Source organism: Acanthopagrus latus, chromosome 3, assembly GCF_904848185.1.
Source record: "Acanthopagrus latus isolate v.2019 chromosome 3, fAcaLat1.1, whole genome shotgun sequence".
Lineage (NCBI taxonomy): Eukaryota > Metazoa > Chordata > Actinopteri > Spariformes > Sparidae > Acanthopagrus > Acanthopagrus latus.
In genome coordinates this window covers 23034188-23060476 of record NC_051041.1, presented here as the reverse complement: position 1 = coordinate 23060476, position 26289 = coordinate 23034188, and the positions used below count along the sequence as shown (strand labels likewise).

The window sequence follows — 26289 nt, the reverse complement described above, 5'->3', positions numbered from 1 at the left end:
GGCTACTTTAAGCTCTCTTGTCTTTATCCTGAGCTAGTCTCTAATTAAAAACACTTGGATTTTAAGCTTGAAAACACACAAGGTTAACATGAACATTCAGTATTTGAATATGTTACAGCCTACATGCCACCTAGCTAAATTTGGAAAAAGCCACTTAATATCATTACAGGCTTACAGATGTGCTCAAAGCAATGGCGGTCAGCTGCTAGCTAGGCAGCTGAACTACAAAAACAAAAGTAATCAGCTGTATCAGTGACAAAGAGTTTAGTTCATAGTCACAAAAACACATAAATCAACCATTTGTATCTGGTTGAGCCAGCCAGTTCTTGAATGTGAAGGTGTAGTTTAACATTTTGGTAATTATGCCTAGAGTCTTTGTTGGCTGGCTAGCAACCTTGTGGTAAAGACAACACTGCGCCTGCCATTGTTTGTAGAATATATTTACAGCATGTAATTTACTTTAAAACCATTTTTTTTATGTTTTTGTTTTTTTCCTATGGATTAAACACATATGATAAAACATGTTAATTAGTTAGCTTTAATAGGTTGTCTGTGTATTTTTGGAAATTGGAGCCAGTCTTAATCCCTGCATGTAGCCTATTATTCATACCTGGATACGATGGCGCCACTCAGCCTTGCTTCCAGTTTTGCCCTGTGGCCACTTATGGTATTGCAGCAGAAAATTCCCCTGAGGCCCAAAAAGCATTTCACTAGCAAGCGCCAATATAAAAGAGATGTCTGTAAAAGCGTCAATAGGACGTGTCGATTTACAAACAGTGTCATTTGTGTATCTTTTTTTTTTTTTTTTTAATCCATGAGGGCTTTATAGTTGTAAAAAGGAGAGCGATATACAAATCTAAATCATCACAATGTAAGGTCTATGGGCAGAGTGAGAACTTGTGGGTGGGGGTTAGCAGGAAAAACTCTACTGCACATAATCAGTTGGCCACATAATCAGGAAGTAAACCCAGAAGATAGGCATGTTTTTGCAGGTAATTCTCATGTGTCTCAATAGCTGCCATCTTCGGGTCCAGTAGCCTATCTAGTTCTGTTATGAATCTATATGATTCCTCCCTTATATCCTAGTTTATAATTGCCTCTTGCTCTACTGCCCCATGATATGATTTTTCCTATCTCCATACTTAATACGCAGGCATGAGATTGGTACTGAATTTATTAGAAAGGGAAAAGTGACAGCAAGGACTATGGGACTGAAATACAATTTTTGTCAAGTGGCTTAATGCATCATATCCCCTTTCCACCTCATTCTCACTAGCTTTCTTTTAAATGGTTTGATGGTCAGGGTTGGCTTTTTATATTCTCTTTTCAGTGCCCAAAGAAAGTCGTTACAGAGGCCCCCCCTGTGAAGATTCCCCCTCCAACACCCACTGCTGGGGAGCAACAAAGAGGGCCACAAGTGAATTGCTCCTGTCCTGCAGGAGAGAAGGTAAAGCCACCTGACCTTACCAGACCTAATCCCTGCCTATTATTTCCATGGATGAGTGGGAGTTCTTCCTTTAATAGCTTTCGAAAGATGAACGTATTTTTATTTCTCACAGGGAGAGATCGGCGCACCTGGTGTTGCAGGTCCTAAGGGTGATAAGGTCATCTGCCATTGCTTTTAAGTACTAGTTTGTGTGTGACACACTCTCATCATGTTAAAGGTTGTATTCTGCTCTTTTATTGAATGAACATACGCTTTCAGGGTGACACTGGCACTAAGGGCGCTGTCGGACCACCTGGGCTCAGAGGACTAAAAGGAGAAACTGTACGAAAACTTAAAGTGTGCAAATGTACAAGTGTAGTTTTTTAACAGCTAATTGATTGAGTTTCTTTAGCACACTGTGTTTAGCGCTTTAATGATAGCTTCAGAGCTTTGCTAGCACTGTAGATATACTATCATACACATTCCATTTATTTCAGATTGCATGCCTTCCAGCTATTATCTCATCTTCCTCCCGCCTCGATAATAATTGATCCTTATCGATTAATTATTTGCAGGGCAGAGTAATCTCTGTCAAAGGTGACAGAGGTGAGAAGGTAAGTAGACCTGCTCTGACTGATGCTGCATGAGCATCACATTAACCCAAATACATGTTTGTCTTTGTGCATATTTGATATGCATGTAAACATAAGACACTGATTTCTAGTTTCTTTCTTTAAAAAATACGTTTCACATCTTTGCTTTTACCATCTTTTGTCTTATGTTTGTCTTTCTGGCCTCTTTTCCGTCAGGGAGTGGCGAGAAAAATGCTCATAGCTGTTATTGTCAGAATTACAGGACAGGTTACCACAGAGGATGTGTAGCAGAGAGCACAGGCCTGCGCAGACGCCCACCCAGTTCAAATCACAGCCTCTCTACTGGCTGGCATTGCCAGCTGGGAGTATAATTTATTCCTTCAGACAAAGTCCTCTGCATGCATCATCCAAGCTGTCCAGAGAGGGACACTTAAGATGGCCACAAGAGGTCTAGAAAACAAGACATGGTCCTCTCGTCTTATTATCTAGTTTCTTTGTAATGGTTACGAGATGCTTTGGATAATACAGAGGTACCTGCAGTAAATAACTCTGTTCTCTCATTAAAAAAAAAAAAAAAAAAAAAAAAAATGAGTAGGGAACGTTCTCATTTTAACATCAGTAATGCAGCCAGACAGGCAGCAGAACTCATTTCATGAGAAATGTATTTTCATTTTGCAGTTTCTTGCTTTTGGTTTGATAAAACTGCATTAAATCAAACTTTAATGCGGAGCATCCCTGCTGCTTTTCTATTTCCCGCTGTCTGCATGAGCATCTGTCTCCACTTTCTTCAAGAGAAGGCTGCAATTTGTTGCTATAAGCTTTTTTTTTTTTGAAAGCTGATGCAAAAACATGACGTAAGCTGACGACTTCAAGCTGCGGTTACAAGCGGCTATGTCGGTCATCAAATCGTATGGGGTGAAAGTGAATCCATCCCGCTTTGATTGCTTCTAATTGCATCTATAACCGACGAGAAAAGGCAATTCCCCATGTAGCGGCGTTTAGACAGATAATGTCGTTTCTGTTATTGGGCACAGAAGAGCGGAGGCCTTTCTGCTAATCTCTGTGATGAAAGAAATGACATGCGCTAAAATGATATAAGCTCCTAAAATAATTAAAGGGCAACCTTGTGTGACTTGTAAAGTGGTTTATGAAGCAGAGGGAAGACTTGTGGTGGGCAAGACCTCGTGTTACTGTGTAATTTAACAGCCATTACTTTTCACTCAGTCCAGATTTCAGATTCCACGGGATTCCTTGGCATTGCATAGGACATCAGTGTACAAACCAAAAGTGCAACAGTGTGAAGACAATGGAAAGCCATTGTTCCTTGAGTCTTGAGTTGGATAGGCGACCAGACCATAGTGGGTCTCGGTGAAGTTGTTGACAGCTGTTAGCATATTCGGGCTCCCAAAGTTTTACTCAAAAGTGTGTGTGTGTGTTTTTGTGTATTTTTTTTTAGTTAACTCTTTGTGTTTAAATCTTTGTGTGAATTTCTCTCTTTTGTCCAAATGTCCTCGTCAAAAGTCATTTAATCTCTAACTTTTGTACTCTGTTCAGCATTAATCCTCCAACCACCATGTACTAAACAGTGTTGTGTGGTGCCTCCAGGTTGACACTCTGACAGCACGCCATTGTCGCCATCGGCCGTCTTGCATGCTAATGTATTACAGATCAGTCAAAGTAAACACTTGCCTTCTGTTTGCAGGGTGATACAGGCAGCATAGGGTTGACAGGTGCTCCTGGACAAAAAGGAGAGAAGGTGTGGCACTCGAGAAACTGGACGCGCGGAGGAATTTTCTTCAATATGTCCAATCGTAAACGTTCACTTACCGGTATTAATTATGTGTTTCCAATCGTCTAACAGGGACTTGGTGGTGTGCCAGGTATCGATGGCTTACCTGGAGACAAAGGAGATAAAGTAAGGGACACACATTTTTTATTATTTCAGTCAGGGTTTGTGCAAATGTGAATGTTTTCATCTGTGTTTTTTTTTTGTTCTTTTTGTTAACAGGGTGCAGCAGGAACAGCTGGTGCTCAGGGGCAGCCAGGCCCAGCTGGACTGAAGGTGTGTAAATGTGGTCTTTTCATTTGGTCCTCACCGCTGGAAGGATTTTAGATTTGTGATGCAAAAAAAAAAAAGGATATCTTTAGTCGTTCTGTTTTTTGTTTTTTTTTCGGCACTGGTCTCAGAGTCGCACTTGTTCTGTTAAGTGGGCGTACATACGTTTTTCTGGACAATTACCTCTCAGTCGTTCGATCGATTTCCTGTGAAAGAGGGGGGCAGTTTGGTTGACTGTCCCTTGGATGAGGCAGCAGCTGGTCAAAGAGCCAGCAGGGAGATGAGAGAGCTGGCTCAGGTTTGGCCAGTGGACTGTGACAGGCTGTTTAAGCGAGGACTGGAGCGAAGGATTGCCCCCTTTTGAGAGAACGCAGGGAATAATAAACCACTTCTAAATGCTTCTCTCACAGGACTGAGGGTGCATGTGAAAGATAGAGATCACCCCGTAACCCTGGCTTTGACATACTATACGGTATACCATTAAGGTGTGATGTGTAAATGACAAAAGACAAAATAAATAATTGAACAGATGCAGTATGTATCACTCAGTGGAGAGGTGAACACACATACGGATGTAACTAGAAGCCTAATATACGTTATTTTGACATAAACTTATAATTTGCCTGCTAGCTTTGTAACATGGTGCCTAATCTGCAGTGTATGTGATAAAAATATGTTTTCCAATGTTGAGTGGGACACAGTTTTTTATTAAAACACCACAATTTGTTTTTAACCGTAGCCTGGCTAATGGATCAAATGACCATTGCTACAGTAATGGAAAGGGGTGACGCACAAAGATTAGTCTAATTTACAGGTAATTATCACAAAATATTGCCTTTTTAGCCTCTCTTAACTCGTTGCTCTGTTTTTTCTTTTTTTTTTTTTTATTGCACATTAACTTTAATGTTTAGTGATTCTTCTCTAACTAGACTCCATTTCCAGCAACAACAAAAGGAGCAGCTGTTTCAATCTTTGACAAGCCTTGTATGCTAAGTACCCACCTTAAATGGCAGACGGACAGAGTTAGCAACTAACCTTAGCTAACGAAAACATGTAGTTACAAGCTAGTAGCTACTCCAGAGCAAGTCGACTGGGACAAAAGAGAAAAATGTGAGTGAATATTAGACTTACATACATCAGGGGACCAGAATACAGTAGGTTCCTCCAAGTGGCTGTGCTTATTTCTGTCTTTGTGCCGCTGTAACACCAGAATTCACCCCCCGAGGAATCAATAACGGCTAGCTCATCTTATGTCTGTGACTTAAGCAGTTGTTTGCTACCTTGTTAGCCATTTTCGCTGCATAAAGCCACAGTATTCCAGGCTGTGGTTAGCTGATCCCAACCAGTGAAAAAAAAGGAAAACGAGAAAGAGAAAAGAATATAACAGTGATAAAGCTTTTAAGCTAAGCAGTGATGACAAAACATTTATGCCAGCAGGCTGTTAGCCCGACCCTGGAAGACAGCTAACTTACTTTGTATGACAGTGTAATAGGCCCTTTTCACAGCAGTAGATGCAGGAAAATCAGTTATTTTCAGTAACATTAATGCTGGGACTGTGAGCCAAATTCAGTATTTTCGTTTCATTATGTACACCTGTGACAGGTCAGAGTGTCTTTGTGTTAAAAAGTGCGACCGTGCTATGATGTGATGGTGTGTAAAAGGTAACCTTGCTCGGCCCGGTTGTGGCATCATGCATCGGCTCGGTACAGAGCAATTGGGCCTAGTGTGACTGTGACTTTTAGGCTCTATTACACAGAAGTATCATCATTTTTTCAAGACAAAGTCTTTAATTCCAACTTGGTAATACTGAGCAAAGCATCGTTTTCCCCTCTGTGTTAACTGTGATAAACCTGCCGTAAAGCAAAAAGGAAACAAGCTGTCAGTTATTCTGTCTTCACAGCTTCAAATGAGTTCCACGGTGTAAACAAATGGCTTCAGATATCAGTCAGGGCGACAGCTATTCTGAGACACAACTGCAGTTAACGAGAACAAGACGAACTGTGGTGTATTATTTAAATGAGAGTACTCTCTGAATTAATATCTTACCGAAAAATAGAGCGGCGACAAAAATAAAGACACCTTGTGAGTGATTGCGAGAGGACACATTTCTTTCATTCTTCACAAGAGAGAAGAGTGAAAGTGAGGTGAGAGATCAAAGGTCAATGTTCTCCCATGGGAGGTCTTGTCACTGACATCTGCTGATTCTTTTTTGGAGGTTTCAGGTTTCTCGGTTGGTCCGTTACATTTCTAACATTGATTCAGCTCTGACTCAGCGGTCTCCCAGTTGGCCTGCTGTATATTGCTGAGTCACTCTGACACTTTTAGAAAGTGCCAAGTGAATAACGTCCACAAATATAATGTTGTTTAATTTATGTAATACAGGGAATTCAAGGGGACGCAGGAACACCTGGCTTGCCAGGACCGAAAGGAGTTACAGTGAGTATAATCTGAATGCACTGGTCAGGCTCTGACACTGGTCAATAATCATATTCAATTCTTCAATGATATTGTGTTTTTTTTGTTGTAGGGTGAATCAGGTGCAAAGGGTGAAAAAGGAGCTCCAGGAGACAAGGTAAGCTATACCGCCTCCTTTCTCTGATATTGAAAATATCAAATTATATCCAATTTGAATCACAGTTCTGCATGTTCTTACATATACAACTGTTGGTGCTGTACACATAACACTACTTCAACATAGGGGAGTACGGTAGCTTACTCAAGGGCACTTAATCAAAACAGTAGTTCCTTTGGGACGAGGGAGAGTGACTCGTTTACTGTCCATGTTTTCCCAGCTCGTCCTTGGGTTTGAACCATGATGTTAGACTGAACCTGTACAAAGCAGAGTTCATACTCCGAACCCTGACAACAGGGTTAACTTCTGAGAGGGACCATTCTTCTCAGAGGAACGGAGAACTGAGGGGCGTAATTGTGCAAACAGATGTGGTTTCCTTGATTCACTCTCCACACTTCCTGTCTGGGACTGTGTGGGGGCGTTTGGCTATAATGCAGCTCATTCAGGTCGGCTGAAAGCTTTGTTGATGTCTGTAGTTTCCTCTGAGCTGCGAACACCTTCCACCTTTTGCCGCCACAAGGATGTTAGAGTGCAATTCAGACCAATAAATCAGTGAAAGGTTATCTCCCAGCATCGAATCGGTTGATCTCAAGTCAAGTTGTCAGGATGTTTTTGTGATTTCCGAGGCACTACGAGTAACAGATTGAGCAGGACGATACAAGAAACAGTGGTAGCAGTTACGTTTGTATCATGCAGAGATGTCAGCGTCAATTTAAACTTAAACAGCTTTAACAACTGGTCTGTTTAAAGCGGTAAACAAGGAATCGGTACACTGATTACTTTCACATATGGCATGAGGATGTGGAGCAGGATCTAGGTATACTGGAGCTCCTTTCAAACATGCTGATGCCAGGTTTCGAGCTTTCTGTCAGTCTGTGAGCAATTTCCTGTATGTGAAAACTGGAAAAGTACTTGCCTCAGTGAAGTGATAAAGGGAATAGGTGGTTCAGAGGAGTCACCTGGGGTACAAGTCAGGGCAATAGCATTTAGCTCAAAGCACCATTGTCATGGATGTATGTAGCAGAGCGCTGTGCCTCAGTACACCCTCACAGAGCCACTGTCGACCCTAGATTCTTGGATCTTTTTCTTGCTTTATTTAACATTATGTGCTAGGGCATTTCTCACTGTTTCCATTAATTTCTCAGGGAATTATATATATATCTTGATGAAAAAAAAATCAGGGCTATTGAAGTGGCTGGTATCTTTGAGTGAGTAAATCTGACGCTGACCCTAGAACTAGTTAGCTTAGATTATGGTTTTAGAGTGATACAGGGCTAGCAAGTTTGATGTTGGATTGAACTGAAAGAGACTGTTTGGCATTGGCAGATGCACTCTACTGAGCGCCATCCTATGACGATAGATACATTTTTCCATTTTTCTCACTACTGATTTTTTCCTTGGATTTTCTTGACTTACTGAATGTAAAACTGTTCATGACCTCATTTATACCTTTATCACTTGTGTATTTATGTGTATGTATATATGCTGTGTTATATATTATTACATCGATCTTGTACACTTCCATTTTAGGGCGAGTCAGGTTCAGCTGGATTTCCTGGCAAACCTGGTGTTCCTGGAAACGATGTAAGCCATGATTCTGTTTAAGATCATACAGCTACATTCAGACCACAGATATTCATCCTTGACAGATCTGATGAGTCACCTTTTGTACTAATGAATCTGTTGTCTGAAATGTATTAGGGCCTGAGAGGACTGGTTGGTGCTCCTGGGCCCGGCGGAGTAAAAGGCACCAAGGTACACCCCAAAACACTCTATTCACTCGATTAGAATCAATTTGAAGAGGATCTATCATGTAAGCATAACGTTATTAAGCTGCACTGGTATAAATCATGAAGCAGTATCATCGGTTTCCCAGGCTACTGTCTGCACTCTCCAGACATTCCTCAGTCTCCTCTGTGTACCATCAAAGTCAGCCCACTCATTTGTCTGAGTTCATTTGTCTGTCTGTAATTACTGACTTTGATGATTCTTCCAGTGGTGCGCACACATGCCGATACCACACCCATATGCATGCAAAAGATGCACGCATTCACACATATGCACAAAGAATTTCCCGTGGTCGTTCAGACACAAGATTCGCTTTTCCTTTGGGCCTGCGATAAGTGCGCTCTTTAACAAGCGTCGTCTCATAAATTATGGTCGTTGCCATATCATTATCATATTGCCCAGGGTGCTTTACTCTGAAAGCATCTTGATTCTAATGATGGGGTTTTCATCCTTGTGTGCACTACGTCACAGGGGGAGAGAGGCCTTCCCGGATTACCTGGGGATATGGTAAGTACCAAAAATAGACCAAAAGGATGGAAGAATTATATTCTTGTGGATTACAGGCTTGTTTGGGGGGTGAAGAACATAATGGAAACATGGAGTTAGAAAGATTAACAACATTTTTAAAAAGCAAACCAAAACAACAAACAAACACATAACTAAGGTGTAAATTAAAGACAGTCATGCACTTTTATGACCTCCTATTTTAACAAACCAGGTAATGATTAAAAAGATTGACCTACTGACCTCGTTCTTCACTGAAAAGCACGTTTCTAAACAGAAGAAGCTGAACAATTAGTTGATTTACTGGTTTATCCCAAATGAATCATGTCAGTTATCTCTAAAAAGTTCTAAAAATGATGCCAAGCTCTTAAACTATAAGGTTGTTTATCCTTATCCCCTGTTAAATGTGATACTAAACATCACATATACATTTTAAATACTTTATGAAATGGGTATTTTAAACATTTTTTGACATTTTTTATGCAAAAGTTTCCTTACAAAAATAATGAGAAGAATGATCATATTCCATACAAAGCCATAGAGGGTGTTTTTATTTGTTTTTATGCCAAATGTGCAGTGAGACACAGTAATTAGCCCAAGGTATCACAATGAATCAGATAATGATGATTTGAGATAACATGATGTAATCATTTATTCTCCAGGTTCAACTAGAAGGCCTGCGGGGCGAAAAGGTGAGTAACTGCTCAGTGATTAAATAGTTAATCGTGTTTACCACATTATCATGTGATTAAGTATTCAAAGACTACCTCATTGTATTAATGATATTGATATAGTGTATTTAACTACTGGTCAATAGGCGAAGAGATGGGCTGCAGATTACAAATGTAGTGTTAATGCCATAATGACAAATGCAGTCATCAACATGAGCACAAATACAACTATATACACCACCATGGACTATGTTACGGTGTATTTACTTTATATGAAATTAGTCCGTATGTGAAAAATAAACACATCAATTCCATTTTCACTGCAGAAACTGTAAGTTTCTTCAACAGAATCAACAGAAACTGTAACTGTAATCTCCCATAATAATACAAGCTAAATGATGTACAGTTATTTCTTATAGCTTACTCATGTGTTTGACCTGTTTTAGGGAGAAGCTGGACCTCCTGGGCCTCCAGGGCCTGAAGGCCCCCAAGGGCCTCCTGTAAGGACCATGATTTATTACTTCCTTCCTATGTTTTCTCTCAGCTGCTGTTTCACGTTTAATATTTTGCTGTTGTGGAAAAAAAACACCTGTGCAGATGTAATGCTGAGCAATTCAGGAAAACACTGCTGAACATTTTATTCCACAGGGTCCTCAGGGTCATCAGGGTCTACCAGGGGAGCCTGGAGAGTTTGGCCAGAGGGTAAGAATTTAATTTAATTTTACTGCTGTTTCTGGCAGTTTTAATATCTACGATTGAGTTCACAGCACATATCGAAAGGACAAACTGGGGTTCTCTTGTAGATGTTTGTTCCGGAGGTAGAGCAAATGTCAGTGGCTGAGTTACAGTATATCATTGGGCAAAAGGAGTACACGTTTGGTTATTGGATTGGCAAAGAAAATCTTAAGTGCCCGTCCATCATCCTTTCTTTTTATGAAGCTGGCATTCATGATTTAGGCTAATATGTCAAATATGAACTTGTGCAGAGCCATTAACTTATAACTCTGCATGGCAAGATTGCACTAGTTATTAACTTACTGGTAGGTCTGGTAGTTACTGAGGCAGTAACTCAATCTAAAAAGTGTATCACATCAGTTTTGCCAGAGGATAATAGTATATATATGCAGCTTCTGGTTAGTTGTGTTTGTCCAACACATAATGATCTTTATAATGTTATTGTTGTTAAAGTTGTCAAAGATCACAGTTTGGTTAGGTTGAGGCTCCAAAACTAACTTGTTAGTGCTAGGGAAAGATCACGTTTTGGTTTGAAATAACTACATTCAGTCTTAGCTTAATATACTTTTACTGTACAGGACAGACTTTGCATCAAAGAGTGATGTTTAACTGTTGCCATGTGACTTGGTAACATTAGCAATTTTACATTAAATGGATTACAAATCTGTGTCTCACTTGTTCAGATTGCTGCTCAGAAGAGCTTTGTAACGTTCGCTATAGACGGCCTCTTACTAAGCCTCAGGCAGAACGTTACCTTGACAATCTGTCTCATTTACCTCGCAGTTACCTTCTGAACTGTTGAAATGCAGTCACTGATAAAGCGGTCTAGAATCAGGCTTAAAAACAGATCCTTTTTTTTAATCTTTCTTTCATGCTATGCGCAGTAATAAGGTACACACATGAATGGCAACAATAATGATAACGCATTACGCATTTCTACAAGCATGAAGGTTCAAAATACCTCTGAAAAAGCTGTTCATTGGGTTCCCACAATGCATCTGTGCATTTGAAACGTACAGTACTGACCCAAGTGACCCCCAGAATGCATTGCCACTCACAGTAATACTGTATTCATGAATATATGCGGCATAAGTCATGTACAATGACACAGACTTACATCGTATTTGTAAATCAAAGCTGCTGTAAGCGTCACCTGTCATTGGTTTATCTAACTTCCTGTCTATTTTGCAGTTATCAGCCCCCCCCCCCTCTCTGCACTCTCTCCAAACAATCTGTAACAGTGATTACTGTTGGAATATACAGATATTCAACACTAATTTTAGGTAAAAAATATATCACTTGTGGCATCATGAATTAAAAACAAATCTCTCTTGAGTCTTGACGGTGCCATTCACTCCAACAAGAACTAAAGGGGTACCTGCAGCATCAGACTCAGAGGTTTAGGGTCACTGACATGGCTGCTGTGTTTGACGCGCTGGAAGTGGGAACGTGCTGGGAGTGCCGACACACTTCATTTAGGTTAGAAAACAACTGCTGTGTTGGTCAAACACAGAAGAAGTCAACAGTGACTTAAAGCTTAGTGTAGAAACAGTGTCCCTCTAACTTTTGACACCATAACGCTGTTGTTTTTGTGTTTACAAGAAACCTTGTAATGCCTAAATAATAATAATTTTAAAAAATGTGATAATAAGGAAAAAAATACATGCAAGCTATTTTCATGCTGGCTGTCTTGGGAGTTCTGCACTTTTTTCAGCTTTTGGCTGACTTTACATATGCAGAAAAACCTGTCCGCTGAGTTTTAGCTAAAATGTGATTATTATGCCCCCAGAGAAGCTCTTGTAAAACAAAACTCTAATAAGCAGTAATTGGAAGTTTACACTGTGCTCCCATAACTGCATTTATCATATTCCACTGGGATTATGTAGAATTAAGAAAACTGATATTTATTCCTCTTGCTAATGAGAATTCGTGCTGTTGCCCTTGTTTTTATCTACAAGAACTGTCCCCCGTCTCTCGTATTCCTTTCCCTCCGTCTCACTCCACAGTGGTCCCGTCGCACAGCAGTGTGTAATTAAAACAGACACAGTGGTTCTACATAATTTGTTCCTCAGAAACATTAACAAAGATAGTGACCTCCATTCCCCCTTTCTACTGGGAGCAATTAACTTCTCATCAGCAATATGTTGGAATTAACATTTGCAGCTGCTCAGTTGGGCAGCGGAGGCAAGCCTCCTCTGGCCACAAATGAGAGACTTTTTCCACCACCAGAATGCTTTGTCCTCCACCAGACGAGCTTCTGTGAGATCGAGGGATTTATAGTTTATTAACATGAATAACACAATCACATTGGGTTCAGATTCCACAATATGAGCACAAATTGTCCTCTGTGCAGCCCTTTATTTTTTAATATCTTTGGAGGTTCCATCCCGCTGAAGCATTTTACAGTCACACGGGATGCTTTCTAAGTGTATACTAGAAAAAAACTGACAGATGGTGAGGAGCTTGACCTATTTTCCCCAGCTTTTGGGTTGTTATACCTCAGCTGAAGATGCACAGGGAGAAGGTGTGTGGGGGGGGATGAAGGTAGGGCTGAAAGCTGTGATAATAGGGCAGTCTCCACTGCTGGCAATGCTGATAGAGAGGGCTGTATGGTTGAGTCGGTATAGATTGAGCCACTCTCACCTCCACCGCAGCAAAGCACTCATCACCCGTGTGTGTCACGGCTGCTGAGGCTTGTCTGTTCACCTCTATCCTGATATGACAGCTGAGAGCAGCCCGGGCTGGAGCGTGGACGGTCTTATAGGGCTGCAGAGGACGACATCAACAGAGAGAAAAATAAGACAGAAAATGGTTTCCAAAGCAGGTGTCAGGGTTTTTCGTGTTGACAGGCGTATGGAAATGTGACAGTGTTTTGGGAATGCAAGGGGGGACAAAAAGAGTAACATCATCCAGAGACAAAATGTCATCTTCACACTTTCTTGGACATTTTAGTAAGACTAAAATAAAATAAAAATAATAAAGTTAAATGATTTGCTTAACCAAGCCAAATAACGTAAGTTTCACTAAACTGGAAAGCTGGCAGGAAAGTTATTGCTACTCACTTTAACTAGTCACGTTAGCTTTAGCCACGATTTAGGTTTAGTTGTTGTCTCAATTAGTTGTGGTATAACTGGCTGAATTATCTGACTAGTTTATTTATTTTTTCTCTCCAGTTACAAAGGAAAGAGTTAGGGTAGAAATGTGTAAGTAAATTTAGTTTACAATATCGCCTAGCTAAGGCTAGCAGTAGCCATCTCACCAGCCAGCTTTCAGTGGGCAAATGTAGTTCTACGTATTGAGCAGTTTTCTATGTGACAGCATATTCTGGAGCCCAGGAATTTAGACAGAAATTCTGCAAATTTATGCCATAATGACTTTTAAATGTTAAAACATGTATGAGACATGTGCTTTGACTCTGTAGAGCAGAACCACCTTTAAGCTCAACACAGCTAGCTAAACATCAACCAAATAACCATCTCAGATTTGTAAGGACAGAGTTAATTGATCTCAGTTTCAACAATTTATTCTTGTGGCGGCAAATGGAAGTAGGCTCACACTTCTGTGTTAAAATGCTAAATAACGACTAGACCTGTTACTGTTGTATATTTTGTTGAGTTGAGCTGAGTTATATCAAATGTATCCAACAATGTTCAACCTCAGACAAAAAAGAACATTTTATTCAAGGTTTGTTTCCTTTGGTTCTTCTGGGACAGAGTCAGACAGCGAGGACGTTGGCTAACGTACTAAGCGTAACATGAATCTATTAAATGTTACCTTTTCTGTGAACATTTCTATCCAAGTCGTGTAGATAGCATTTTGTCAGCAATGGTTATTTAACAGTAACAACAGCTCCCATGATCCTACACTAGCCAACTTAGATATTTTGTTTAGAGTGAGAGACTCCCAGCTGCAGATATTATATCCTGTGACATGACGAATGAAATGACTTGTAAATTTAAGTGTCACTGTTCTATATTCTGGCTTTGTTTTCTCAGTGATGTTTCAAAGCCCTTTCTAACCCGCCACACTATGGTGGAGAGTGTTGAATGGTCAAATAAATCTCAGTTTGAAATATATGGGCCTTAAAATGCAACTATGGGAATGTTTAAAAGCAGCTTGGTTAGTTGAAACCCCTGAATGGGAGCCGTTACATGACGTCATTGCGTCAGCAGTAGCTGTTAAGGCCTAGAAAAACAGCTCACCTCATGGATTTAATGTTCTTTAATTTGAATTTGAATTTATTTTTGGCTGTCGTCTTCCAGGGAAAGAAAGGTGAAAGTGGATTGCCTGGAGTTGATGGCCTCCCTGGACCCCCTGTAAGTACACTTTTCAGTTTCATAACAGGCAAAATTTACACACATTTTATTTAAAATGACCTTTTGCTTATGTAAGAGCTACTGCTGGTGCTTGTTCTTGCACCTCGATGACCTCTCAAGGAGAACGGAGGAGAATTCATTCAGTGTTTTTAATTGTGTGGGTTTGTGTGAGATGGATTTGTGTGACCCACGGAGCACAACATTACTGCGCTCTCAGAGGTGTCTTCACCGTGTGTTTTAATGGAGGGAAAATAAACAAGCTTTATTAAAACCAACAGGTTATGTCAATTAATTTTCCAAATTGCGCCCTGGAGCAAAATAGAAACGCACCTGTCTGCGAGTGGTATCCAAGGTTGAATGAGCTGTAAACAGTGCTATAATACCGCCCTCTGGTGACCACTCACTGGTACTAACGTCTAAAGAGGTCCATATGGATGAAGCTAGGGAAAATCTGTCTTTGGCAAGAGAGTATTCTAAATATATGGCTAATTGGCACAGTGTTTCATCAGTTCTATCAACAAATGTACGTATTTTCAAAAACCAACAATATCTTTGGATAATATGAAATACTGATCAAGTTGTCAGCATTTGATTGGTTGTTTTCACTGTTGTTATTGTTCATTTTGCAGGGTCCTCAGGGTCCACCTGGGCCAGCAGGAAGCCAAGGACACACTGGACCTCCTGTAAGTGAAAAGACGTACAAATCATGACACATTATGTATGTCTTCTTTATGTATGATCCGTATGTCACAGGATGAATGCTCACCTACCTTTTGTTTCTTTATGAAGGGTCTGCCTGGTGAAATTGGATTTTCAGGCAAACCTGGAGAGCCTGGAAAGCCTGTGAGTTGGCCTTTTATTCTCAAATAAAAAATACATTGTATTGTAAATGTAAACTTTGAGTCATCTGTGTTCAATCTCTCCTCCATCCATGTCACTAAATGTCAACCTTTTGTCATTTATCTTCAAAGGGTCTTCCTGGAAAAGATGGTCTGGACGGTCTTCCTGGAAATGACGGTGCAATGGTGAATGTGACCTTTAAAATGAATTTTCCTCGTTTCTTTGTTTCTTTTTTTTTTTCTTCTTGTCTTTGCCTTCCATGTTCGCAGTGAACAAATCTAGCAGGTAGAGTTTGAAGCTGAACCAGTCAATAATTTAATATGAGCAATGGCTGATATAATGTGTTGTAATATGAAACGGTTACTTATATTGACAAAACAACTGAGAATTTTTATTGAGAATAATCACCCAGTCTGCATTCTGCTCAGTTTTTTTCTGTCGTAATGCTCATTCTTGATAATATTCTCAGCAATACACTGAAGTCTGCAACTTCAGCATTTTGGTTCAGTCTCACTGCACTCACCCACTCCATTTCCAGTGAAAAAGATTTGAAAACTGTATTGATGCTGCCAAACAGCAAAGTTACAAACCAGCTGTTGAACTAAAGTTAGCATCGAGCAGCTTAAGAAATGTTTTTAAGGGGTTGGTGAAGACAACAAAGGTTGATCCAATGACCAGAAAACATCTCTTCAAATGGATGCTACTGACGATTTGCGTTTGAATGTGTAAACAGACAACTGTTTGTGGACTTGTTAGCCACGTTGACTCTACAAGGCCAGAATATGTGGCCAGAATGTGTGTTGTTAAGCTTGGCTCTGTGAGGGTTGTGACTGCAAAGTCTCTATGCCACAAGTCACAATTTAACAGAATTTGCTCCTTTTGAATTATTTGAGTAGCATAACACATTAACATGTATATGCTAAAGAAACTGGATGTGTTAACTATCACGGTTTTGAACATCAGTGTAAGGCTAGCATCACCTAGCCTGAAACTTTGTTTGATACATAAATCAAGTGAGGGAAAAAACTAGTGCAGTAGCATATTAGGCTAAACAACAGTGCAGGAATGTAACTATATTCACTGAAATACTGTACTTAAGGGCATTTTTTTGTTATTTGTACTTCAATTTTCTGCTTCTACTCTGTACTACCACACCACTACATTTCGGAAAAAAAGTACTGGGCTTTTTGCACCACTAATTATATAAGATAACCTCAGTTATCAGTTATTTTGCAGAATGCATGCAGCATCAGGATTTTGAAAATAACTTTATTTTATCATCTAAAAAACAAATACAAAAAACATTCATTCTGGTAATCCAAAAAAAATCAGCACAGTAGCCACAGTACACCTGTGTAAATATATGTACATTTTTAAAGAAACATGTCTCATTTAAGAAATTTGATTCACACAATCAATTGAAACTGAGCTGTATTGGGTTTACCGTCAAGTCTACGAAACACTGTTACTGGCAAATGTTTCTGGTAAATACAGTTCTTTGAAAGAATGACATCTAAATCGAAATCTGTTATCTTCGAAGGGACCCAGGGGAGAACGCGGAGCAGATGGTTTTTCTGGCAAGCCTGGACCTAAGGTACTCCAACTTAATCTTACCCAGCAACGCAGTGGACACGACTGAAGACATATGCAGCTTATGAGATAGCAAGTGTGTTTTCCATATGCAAATCTAACATTTTAATGGCCCGCTTCTTCTCCCCAGGGTGACGAAGGGCCTCCAGGACCGAGAGGACCTCCGGGGGAGAGAGTGAGTGAACAGCTGTTGACTTTTGGGACATTTTGTAAGAAAATTAAATCGAATTTATAATGCCACATGTATGTTCTGCTGTTTGACAGGGAGAAAGTGGTTCCCCTGGACAGCCGGGTGCTGATGGAGCAAGAGGAGACAGAGGTGTCCCGGTAGGTGTGATTATGCTTCTTACAGCTTTATCGAGCATCACCAGGAGTTTGTTCATTCACTACAAACCTACATTTTACAAAATTATTCCTGATTAAGTATTTAATTGTGTCATATCCACAGCAGTGCACAGGAGATGTTCTAACGAGGCTTCTAATATTATTAAGCAACAGAAATTATTTCTAGTGAATTTGCCTACTCCTAATTTGGCTGGGAAATCTCCAGGGACAACCACAGTGGCTGCTGGGTGTCCCCGAATGCTGCTTTGAGACACACTTGACTTCCTTTTTCCAATTAAAAAAGTCCCTATTTGCCTGTTGCAAATGTTTTAAATTTTGATTTTGGCTTCCCTTTCATAGGGCGAAAGAGGACAGGATGGACCAGTTGGGCTGAAAGGTGATAAAGGCGACAAGGTAAATAAGAAATAAGCATTTGTCAAGCATATTTAAATGCAGAGTCTGAATCCACGCTGCGTATCCTATCGTGTTACACAGCAGTCACAGAGTCATCCTCTTGTGTCTCAGTAATGGCCACCCTGCAGTATTAGCTGTAATAAGGTCATTAGTATGCAGACAATGTGAGCATATTTTCTCTTGCCTCAGGGTGAAGTGGGAGCTCGGGGACCACCTGGAACTCCAGGAAATGTAAGTAAAACTTCTGCTGTTTCTCATGTTCATGTTAACATGGTGCACGGTCACAGACAGGCTACCTGATACTGCTTCACTGTATTTCCAACAGTTGGTTTTTTTTATTCTTCACAGGTAGCAAATGTCATTCCTGAGCCTGGTGAACCTGTGAGTATACTCCTGTTATTACACAGACTAGACTCTGTTATAAGATTACATACATTTTATCAATTACTGTACGTAAGTACAATTTTGGGGTAAATGCACATTTTCAGACTAGTTACTAGTTAGCAGATTCATGCTGCATCTGACCTGAAGAAGTCTATTTTTAAATTTATTTCATCAGCAAAAATCAGAAAAAGAACAGAAATTCTGATCATGAGAAACATTCTGGATATCATATCTGATAATCGGCCAGTATTGTAATCTGTTGACCCACGGTATACAGTATACAAACGTAAATATATGTATAATTAACTTTTACTTGTACGTTTGATATCAGATATTTTGCAGGTGCAATATGTAAGAATTGGCCACCTGCTGAATTCATATAGGAGGTAGCATATCACCAGAGTAACAGAGTAACTGCAGCTAACTGCAACTGCCATTAGCTAGTTAGCTCAGTTAGCTGTGTAACTAGTGGCAGGGACTGGGAACTTTGGAAGATTTGTGTTTCTAGTCCGCCAACACCGAAGTTTTGGACTAGAGTGAACCAGGGTTGGCTGGTTAGCCTGCTAACTTCAGCAGACATCGCTGCACCACAGTACATAGTCGTCTCTAACATAACATCAACGCTGATGTTTCATCATATTCTGTTGAATATGGTTTCAACCAAAATTCTTTCATGTTGTATAAAGTACCTTATGACCTTAACTCAAGTGCTATTCCTACTCCTGGGTGACTTTCACTGTTACCAAAGTAATATATCGTTGTTTTTTTTTGTTTTTTTTTATGTAATCCTGCACTGAAGTTGAATCTTCTTTTGTTCTTCACCTACCTAATTTGTTATCAGAACTTCTCATTGCATTGTTTGCTCATGCCTCTAGGGAAGACCTGGAGAGAAAGGAGAGAAAGGGGATCAAGGGAAGCCAGGAGAGATGGTGAGTTTACCTTTGTTGTCTTCTTCCTTTAACATAACCAAACTTCATCTGGCAATATGCAGAAGCTTCCACTAGATGTCAGTAGAGATTCAGTATGGCAGAAGTGCGGCAGCACAGCGAGCTCGAGGGACCCTCTTTAATTGGCTGAGTAAATTAAACTGTAAGAGAGTGTATTACAATGGCCTGATTCTCTATCCATTTCGGTATATATATCTACATTACACTAGCTGGACCAGAATAGAATGAAGGAATATATTAGTATATTTAGGTTGAAGTTGGCCTGGAAGCAACATCATGTACCATGTTTAAAACCACACTTGCTAGCAAGCATGCACAATCTTTGACTTCCTCAAGCACCCTGTGAAGATGATCAATAACAGAAAAGTGTAATAATTCTTCCTGGATGGATGCTGTTAGTATCTATAGCCTTCATTGCACAAATCTCATTAATGTCATATCTTTGAACCATAACAGTCCTTAGAGCTTTATGAGAAACATGACATCATAATTTTGACAAGATTATGTCTCTAATTGGCTTGTAGGCACACAACATTAAAGCTCATGTTATTCATTGTGTCTTCTCCGAAGGGTCAAAGAGGGTTACCTGGTGAGCAAGGCTTTAAGGGACCAGCTGGACCGATGGTAAGACACCTGTGATCCTGTCAGTGTGTTGTAGAGTGATTTAAAGTGGAATAAGTCTGATTTTACATTTTAACTCCAGGGTCCAAAAGGTGACACTGGACCTACAGGAGAAACAGGACGTGTTGGAGACCCTGTAAGTTGTATGATTTCATGTAATGCACCTTTTTACACCAAATGGTAAGATGTACTGTACAGTTCCAGCTGTAACGGCTGATGTGTTTCTCCCAGGGTCCACCTGGCATTGCTGGCCCTCCAGGTGCCCGTGGATTACCAGGGAATGTGGTAAGTCCTTTGTTGAAATTAAATTAAGGTGCAAGTCACTGATATTTGTCTTTTCTTCAACAAAACATGAAAAATATCTGGTGGCAATAAAGTAATTAACTGTTAAACTACCAATGTCTTCTAGGGCATACCAGGGATCATTGGACCTCCCGGTCCAGCCGGGCAGAGAGGAGACAAGGTCAGCCTATTTTTGAAAAAAAGTGTTTGCTTGTCTATGATTGGATGTTTCACCGAAAGTATTCAGACTACATTCAGAAGGGTTCTGGCAAGGCAGATTCTGAGTCACACTGCAGAGGAGAGAGTGACCTTGCATGTCCTCCATTATTGTTTCAGCAGTCTTTGAATTCATTTGGATCCTGCAGCAGCAGCAGCAGCTACATGTGGCTGTGAAGTTACACAATTGCGTTTCAGAACACTTTCTGTGTCTCATGGCTTTTTTGGTGTCTTTATTTTCACTCTTTTTTTTTTCGAATGTGGTTTTATTCAAAGGTTACTGCAGTGTCACACCTTAAATGTGTGATATGTTCCCACCTTGTCTTCAAGTTCACTCACCTACTGTTGGTTAGGACGCCTAGAGGCTCATGGTATACCGTTTATTAACAGGACATGATACATATCAGTTTTCAGTGTGTATGTATCACAGTGCAGTTATGTAAATATAATAGTATTGTTTGTCATTAGTAACTTGCCATTTAAACGAGGAACCATTCACAACATAGAATTCTGAACAATAATGGCTTCATGTAAAAGTATAAAAGGCACCTGCTGATGTACCTTTTATATTGTTGAGAGTCAATAAAGTTTTTTTCTTAATTGTGTTGTTTCTTTTAGGGTGAACCAGGTAAACCAGGACAATCAGGTCCCGCAGGCCCCCCCGGAGAGCCCGGTGTAATTGGACCCCCCGGACCACCAGGAAAAGGGAAAGATGGTCAAAGTGTAAGACACATATGTTTTCTGTCACACTGTGTTTATCACTTAGATATACTGAAGTATACCTCAGACATCTTGTAGATTTGCCAAATAACCTTAAGCTACAGAGTCTTTAAATGTATGTGTGAGTTATATGGCACCAGGGCATTTAAAGGGAAAAAGACAGATTATGCAATATTCTCTTTTAATTTGGTAAAGTGTTTTCATATGTCATATATACATGACCTTGTGATTTCTTTTATTCACTGCTACCATCGGATTTAAAGGGTAGGTTCAGTATTCTCAACCAATAAATACAATCATAAATGTTGTTTCCTGTTCCTAGTGATGAGATACCAATGTGTCTCAGTAAAATACCTCTTTTAACACCTTAGGAAAATTGTCTATAACCACAACATTTTCACTGAGTGAAATATTCAAGCTCCCTGTTTTAACTGCTGAAAAGTTCCATCACATATAAATATGCCATGTGAACACTTTTGTGTTGCCTTGTGCAGTCGTTGTTATGTTTAGGAACTTTTTCCTCTCCATTAAAGTTTAAAATAACGTGATGTTTGATATTGAGTTTGTACTATAAGGGCTTGTCCAGAATTGTCTGTGTTAGTAACATGGCTCTATTTTAACCTGGCTACATCACCTACTGGTACTGGTACCATGGTTCGGACAAGGTTATTATAGTTATGGATTGAAATCAGGTAAAAAAAAAAAAAAATGCACATATCACAGTTTCTTTGGAAATATCGTCACTCTATAATCAGTTCCCTCGGCTGAGGGAATAGCCTACTGTTGATACTTCAGCACTGTGGATTGTGTAGTTACACTGCTGCTATATTACAGCTTAGAGAACACTAAAAAAAAAAAAAAAAAAAGGATTATTGGATTGGTATTCATCACCGATAACATTCAGTCAATAAAATCAATTCACTTTTCACCCCCCTGGCCAAAAACAAAATGTATCCTTAAGATGTGACAGTGCCAGACCTAAATGTAATTCTTAATGTAATCTTTGAATAAACTGCCTAAAGGCTTATTTTTTCACATTTTCCATCTGAAGTAGTATGCCTTGCATTTTGTGCAGGAAAAGGGTCAAATGAAGCACCAAACACTCTCTTGTATGGGAATATTAGTCAAAGAAGAAAGTCTGAAGGAAGTTGATAATCAACATTGCGATACCCGTTATCTAGGATTGGAGATTCAGGTTTTTGCCGAGCCAGCTCACAACCTGACTCTGTCAAACTTTTTAATTTTTTTTTTATTTTCCCTGTCCCCAATCAAATTTGCTTCATGGCACAGGGCCCTGGTCAGTGAGGTTTGAGATATAAGAAATGTGACTTTAATTAAAGTAGCGCTGTGTATGATTATGAGTCACAGAAAATAATATTTTGATGGTGGAAATGCATGTTCACCAGCTCATTCTTCCCTATAGTAACAGAAAAAACCTCATTTACGCGCAGTCTCGGCCTTTCACATGTGTTTTGCTTGTAAACATCTCCCAGCCGGCAATACATGTTGAACCACAGCACAATATGACCGGCTGTATGGGGAGGAAAACGAGGCTGAGTGGGCACATTTTGCGCTGCAGCTCAACATGTCTCTTCATCATTTTTCACCCCAGACATGTGGCTGTCCTGCTGACGAGGCGAACAGGAAAAACATTGTTAAGACATATCACGTTAAAGCAACACGGCAGCACAACAGATTTGGCTCACAGCAGCTCTGCTTTTTTACAGCTGCCAGGTGCGGCCCCGAGGCCCCACTATGGATTTTTGTGCATAAGGAATTGCAGCACACGCACACTTGAGTGATTTATTCAAAAGAGGCTTAATTTTAAGCTTGTTTGAGTCGCAAAATACATGTAATTGTTGTGATTTGTGATGTTACAGGGAGATCCAGGACCACAGGGAATTCAAGGACCCCCAGGACTAAAGGTAATGTAATTTCAGAAGTTTCCAAGAAAGTCTGTGTGTGTGTGTGTGTGTGTGTGTGCGTGTGTGGGCTTCATAGGTTGCCTGAGATGGCTTTTTTTTCATGCACAGGTGTTCTTTTGTTGATTTTTTGGGGCACGGATAAGAAAAACAATTCATTTTTGTTGAAAGCAGCAAAAGCAATTTCTATGTCCACCGCACTGTGACCGTTGCTCTGATTATGAGCGTCTCCTCGCTGTGAAGAGCTTGATGTTGAGGGCACGGAATGGGAGAGGCTGGACAAGGGGCATTTGCTGGATTTATGGTGTCAAATCACTCACCCTCATCACCCATTCGTTTTCTCTTCTGAGTACCAAAATGTCAGCCGTTGATTGTTTTTTTTTTTTCCCTGTCGCAGATTAAAAAACGGAGTGGTATTTTTGGGATCAGCAGGCATTGCTGATTGTAACAGCTTCTCGGCCAAACATTACGGCTGAACTGACATTATCTGAGGTGCAGGATGGCGAAGTAAACTTTGTTTTTCTTACAGGGTCAACCGGGGACACGAGGAGAACCAGGGTTACCAGGCGACAGGGGTCAAGCAGGAGAGGGCAAAGTGGGACCAATGGTATGAGCAGCGATGCCAGCCACTGTTACATCTTCATCTTCCCCCAGTGCTTTTATGTGAAATTTGACTTTATTTTATAGGGGCCTCCGGGAAAGAATGGCGAACCTGGACCTGCGGTAATTATTCTCTTAAGATTGATATCGAGTTTGTTTATGTCTATAAACATGTCTCCCTCTAATATCAGTTCATCTCTTCCAGGGCTTGAGGGGTCCACCGGGAGTTGCTGGTCCTCAGGGCCCAGCAGGACATAATGTGAGTCCACAAGTGAAAAAAGGAGTGATTGGATTGGATGAAGAAATAAATGTCCTATTGCTCTGAGACCCATTAGACCCAGAGTGGCTGCAACAGCCTATCACGTATAGGGCTCTGATCTGCTTGCCTTGATTGGAGTTTGTGAACGGTCATAAAAAGTGACATGATGAGATGAAAACTTTTTTAAAAAAAATATTTTATGGTTGCATCATAAATTTCACCCTTGTGATTAAGGTTAAATTTATGACAACATTAATATAGCAGCAAACAACTATTTGCCATGTAAGGACATAGTGGAGCAATGGTCTCCTGAGAAGAGTATGAGGTCACACTCCCTCTGTGTGTGATGTTATCTGAGTTTCTCTCTTTATTGTTTTGGTAGCCGGTCCAGCCGCACATTCTTTTTAATGCATGTTTGTCCCCCTGAGTTCTCCCCACGTCTGTTTTATCTCAGCTTATTATAGCTAAACACTAAAGTGTAGCTCTGGAAACATTTTAAGTGAGAAAAAAAGCAATAGGGTAACAGAATCTGGATTCATACTGGTCAGCACTGCCTAATTTGTCAGTTTGATCTGTGTTGGCTGCCATCTGGCCATGAACTTCCTTGTTTCAGAGCTAAAAAGTACATTAAAATATGATTCCGAAAACATTCCGAGCATTGTGAAGATCGTGTAGTAACAGATCACCACTGTGTAGTTTGATCTGAGCTCCATCACCAGTGTGTGTTCAGATGCTGCTTTCTATTTCGCCCTGTTTTTATTGGTCCGAGAAGCAGCTGCTCTAGTATCTAGTGGCAGTGAATGTTGTGTAATTTGCTTTTAATGTCTTAATTATTCATTTGGTTTATTGATTCGTTTCCCTTTGCTCCACATGCAGGGTTTACCAGGAAGGCCCGGAGAGAAGGGATCACAAGGAGAGCCTGTAAGTACAGGAGGTAGAAGGGAACAACCATTTACCTGTGCTACTGGTTTTAATAATTGATAATATGCACATAGTTAATTTACATACTATATTTAACAGTCAGATGTAAGGAGAGAATTATCATGCACTATTAAAGCACAAGTCTGTGTGTGTAATACACGTAAACAACACTTACTCTCTTGGTCTGGGGTTGTTTTTCATGATTTGGGTTACCCCCGTAGCAAGCTGTCCATAAAGCAACAGCTTTCCCAGTTTGGTGTAGCTGAACTTGACCGGCCTGCACAGAGCTCTGACCTCAACCCCACCCGACACCTTTGGTATAAACTGGAACACCAACGATGAGCCAGACCTCATCACTCATCACCAGTGTTAGACCTCACCAATGCTCTTGTGACTGAATGGGAGCAAATCCAAACAAGTTGAGGCTGATTAAGTAATGTCCATGGTGTCAGATTGAGATGAGTCACATAAAGGTGTTAACGTGGCATTTTTGGAACAGAACCCTCAGTTAGCTACTAATCTTGTGTTTTCCCGATTGATTAACTCTTTCATCCACTGTCTCTCAGGGGAAGGCTGCAGACCTCTCCGACCTGGATCTGAAGGTAAGGAGCATCTCCACCAGTATTCACTGAGATATGTTAAGACTTTGTACCATTAACAAATGGTAAGTTAATAGTTAAATCAACTTTAGTTAATGGTTATTTTACGTTTAACAGACAATTGAACCATTTATAAAGCAGTCATGAAGGTTTTGAAAGATCAGTTGCAACTTTGTAACTGCCATCCAAATAATGTTTATAGATGAACTACAAGGATTTATTAGCAATTTACACAGTGCTATAAATATCCGTTTTAACCTCACAATAAACAGTTGCATGATAAAATGGTTCGTAAAGCTTTTCTTTGTTTGTTAACAGTGAAATAAATTTTAGATAATGTTTAATTAACTATTAATTCAGTGTTTATTAATGATGGTTGGGATAAGGTTTACCAAAAAAACTTTATTGCATGGATCCTTTGACCTATCTGTTCATCACAAACATGTTTCTGCAACCATCCAGGATGTTTGCTCAGACTGCCCAGCAGGTCCACCTGGACCACCCGGTCTCCCGGGAGTCCCAGGGGACAAAGGACACCAGGGACCTCCAGGGAAAAATGGTGAAAATGGATACCAGGTACAGTAGGACACAGCTATTAATATTCAGCCATCATAATCTCACTTCTCCCATAATGAGAGGGCTATTATGATAACTCTGCTCTTCTTCAAAGCCGTATTATAAAGTGTGTGTCTCCACTGTATTAGCCCTAAGTGAGGCATGAGGTCCTCGCTCCACGTTTGTCATCATCCATCACAGTTGGTGTGACGGATGGAGAGCCTCTCTCTGCATCATTAGCTCAGCCTCCTCTGGGGGCAGCAGTGAACGATAAGGACCCAGTGACGGTGCTCTCCACTGTCCACCTGGACGGAGACTGATGCTCTGCTGGTGTCATTACAGGGCCCGCCGGGAGCAGCTGGACCTCAAGGACCCCCTGGAGCTGACGGTGGAAAGGCAAGCCTAAATAATAACTGTGGACTTATGGCTCCCAA

At 40.4% G+C, this 26289-nt stretch overlaps 1 protein-coding gene and 1 long non-coding RNA gene across 2 annotated transcripts in view; one reads left to right on the top strand and one right to left on the bottom strand.

Annotated features, from left to right (window-relative positions):
* col22a1 (collagen, type XXII, alpha 1) overlaps window positions 1–26289 on the top strand; it is a 56362-nt gene that overhangs the window by 13920 nt on the left and 16153 nt on the right. The window contains exons 8-46 of the mRNA XM_037093691.1: window positions 1331–1447; window positions 1560–1604; window positions 1706–1768; window positions 2002–2040; window positions 3722–3775; window positions 3881–3934; window positions 4028–4081; window positions 6458–6511; window positions 6603–6647; window positions 8178–8231; window positions 8349–8402; window positions 8907–8942; window positions 9602–9631; window positions 10057–10110; window positions 10259–10312; window positions 14608–14661; window positions 15291–15344; window positions 15451–15504; window positions 15633–15686; window positions 17042–17095; window positions 17222–17266; window positions 17356–17418; window positions 17776–17829; window positions 18019–18060; window positions 18178–18210; window positions 19089–19142; window positions 19731–19784; window positions 19864–19917; window positions 20013–20066; window positions 20191–20244; window positions 20898–21002; window positions 22880–22924; window positions 23451–23528; window positions 23609–23644; window positions 23727–23780; window positions 24657–24701; window positions 25268–25303; window positions 25763–25876; window positions 26198–26251. Of these exons, the coding sequence (XP_036949586.1) occupies window positions 1331–1447; window positions 1560–1604; window positions 1706–1768; window positions 2002–2040; window positions 3722–3775; window positions 3881–3934; window positions 4028–4081; window positions 6458–6511; window positions 6603–6647; window positions 8178–8231; window positions 8349–8402; window positions 8907–8942; window positions 9602–9631; window positions 10057–10110; window positions 10259–10312; window positions 14608–14661; window positions 15291–15344; window positions 15451–15504; window positions 15633–15686; window positions 17042–17095; window positions 17222–17266; window positions 17356–17418; window positions 17776–17829; window positions 18019–18060; window positions 18178–18210; window positions 19089–19142; window positions 19731–19784; window positions 19864–19917; window positions 20013–20066; window positions 20191–20244; window positions 20898–21002; window positions 22880–22924; window positions 23451–23528; window positions 23609–23644; window positions 23727–23780; window positions 24657–24701; window positions 25268–25303; window positions 25763–25876; window positions 26198–26251 (2151 nt within the window). The remainder of the gene's footprint in view (window positions 1–1330; window positions 1448–1559; window positions 1605–1705; window positions 1769–2001; window positions 2041–3721; window positions 3776–3880; window positions 3935–4027; window positions 4082–6457; window positions 6512–6602; window positions 6648–8177; window positions 8232–8348; window positions 8403–8906; window positions 8943–9601; window positions 9632–10056; window positions 10111–10258; window positions 10313–14607; window positions 14662–15290; window positions 15345–15450; window positions 15505–15632; window positions 15687–17041; window positions 17096–17221; window positions 17267–17355; window positions 17419–17775; window positions 17830–18018; window positions 18061–18177; window positions 18211–19088; window positions 19143–19730; window positions 19785–19863; window positions 19918–20012; window positions 20067–20190; window positions 20245–20897; window positions 21003–22879; window positions 22925–23450; window positions 23529–23608; window positions 23645–23726; window positions 23781–24656; window positions 24702–25267; window positions 25304–25762; window positions 25877–26197; window positions 26252–26289) is intronic.
* Window positions 3709–5706, bottom strand: LOC119017190. Its single transcript, XR_005074360.1, has 3 exons — window positions 5207–5706; window positions 3847–3914; window positions 3709–3755 (listed from the first exon to the last, which is right to left on the bottom strand). It is a non-coding gene; the product is annotated as an uncharacterized LOC119017190 (long non-coding RNA).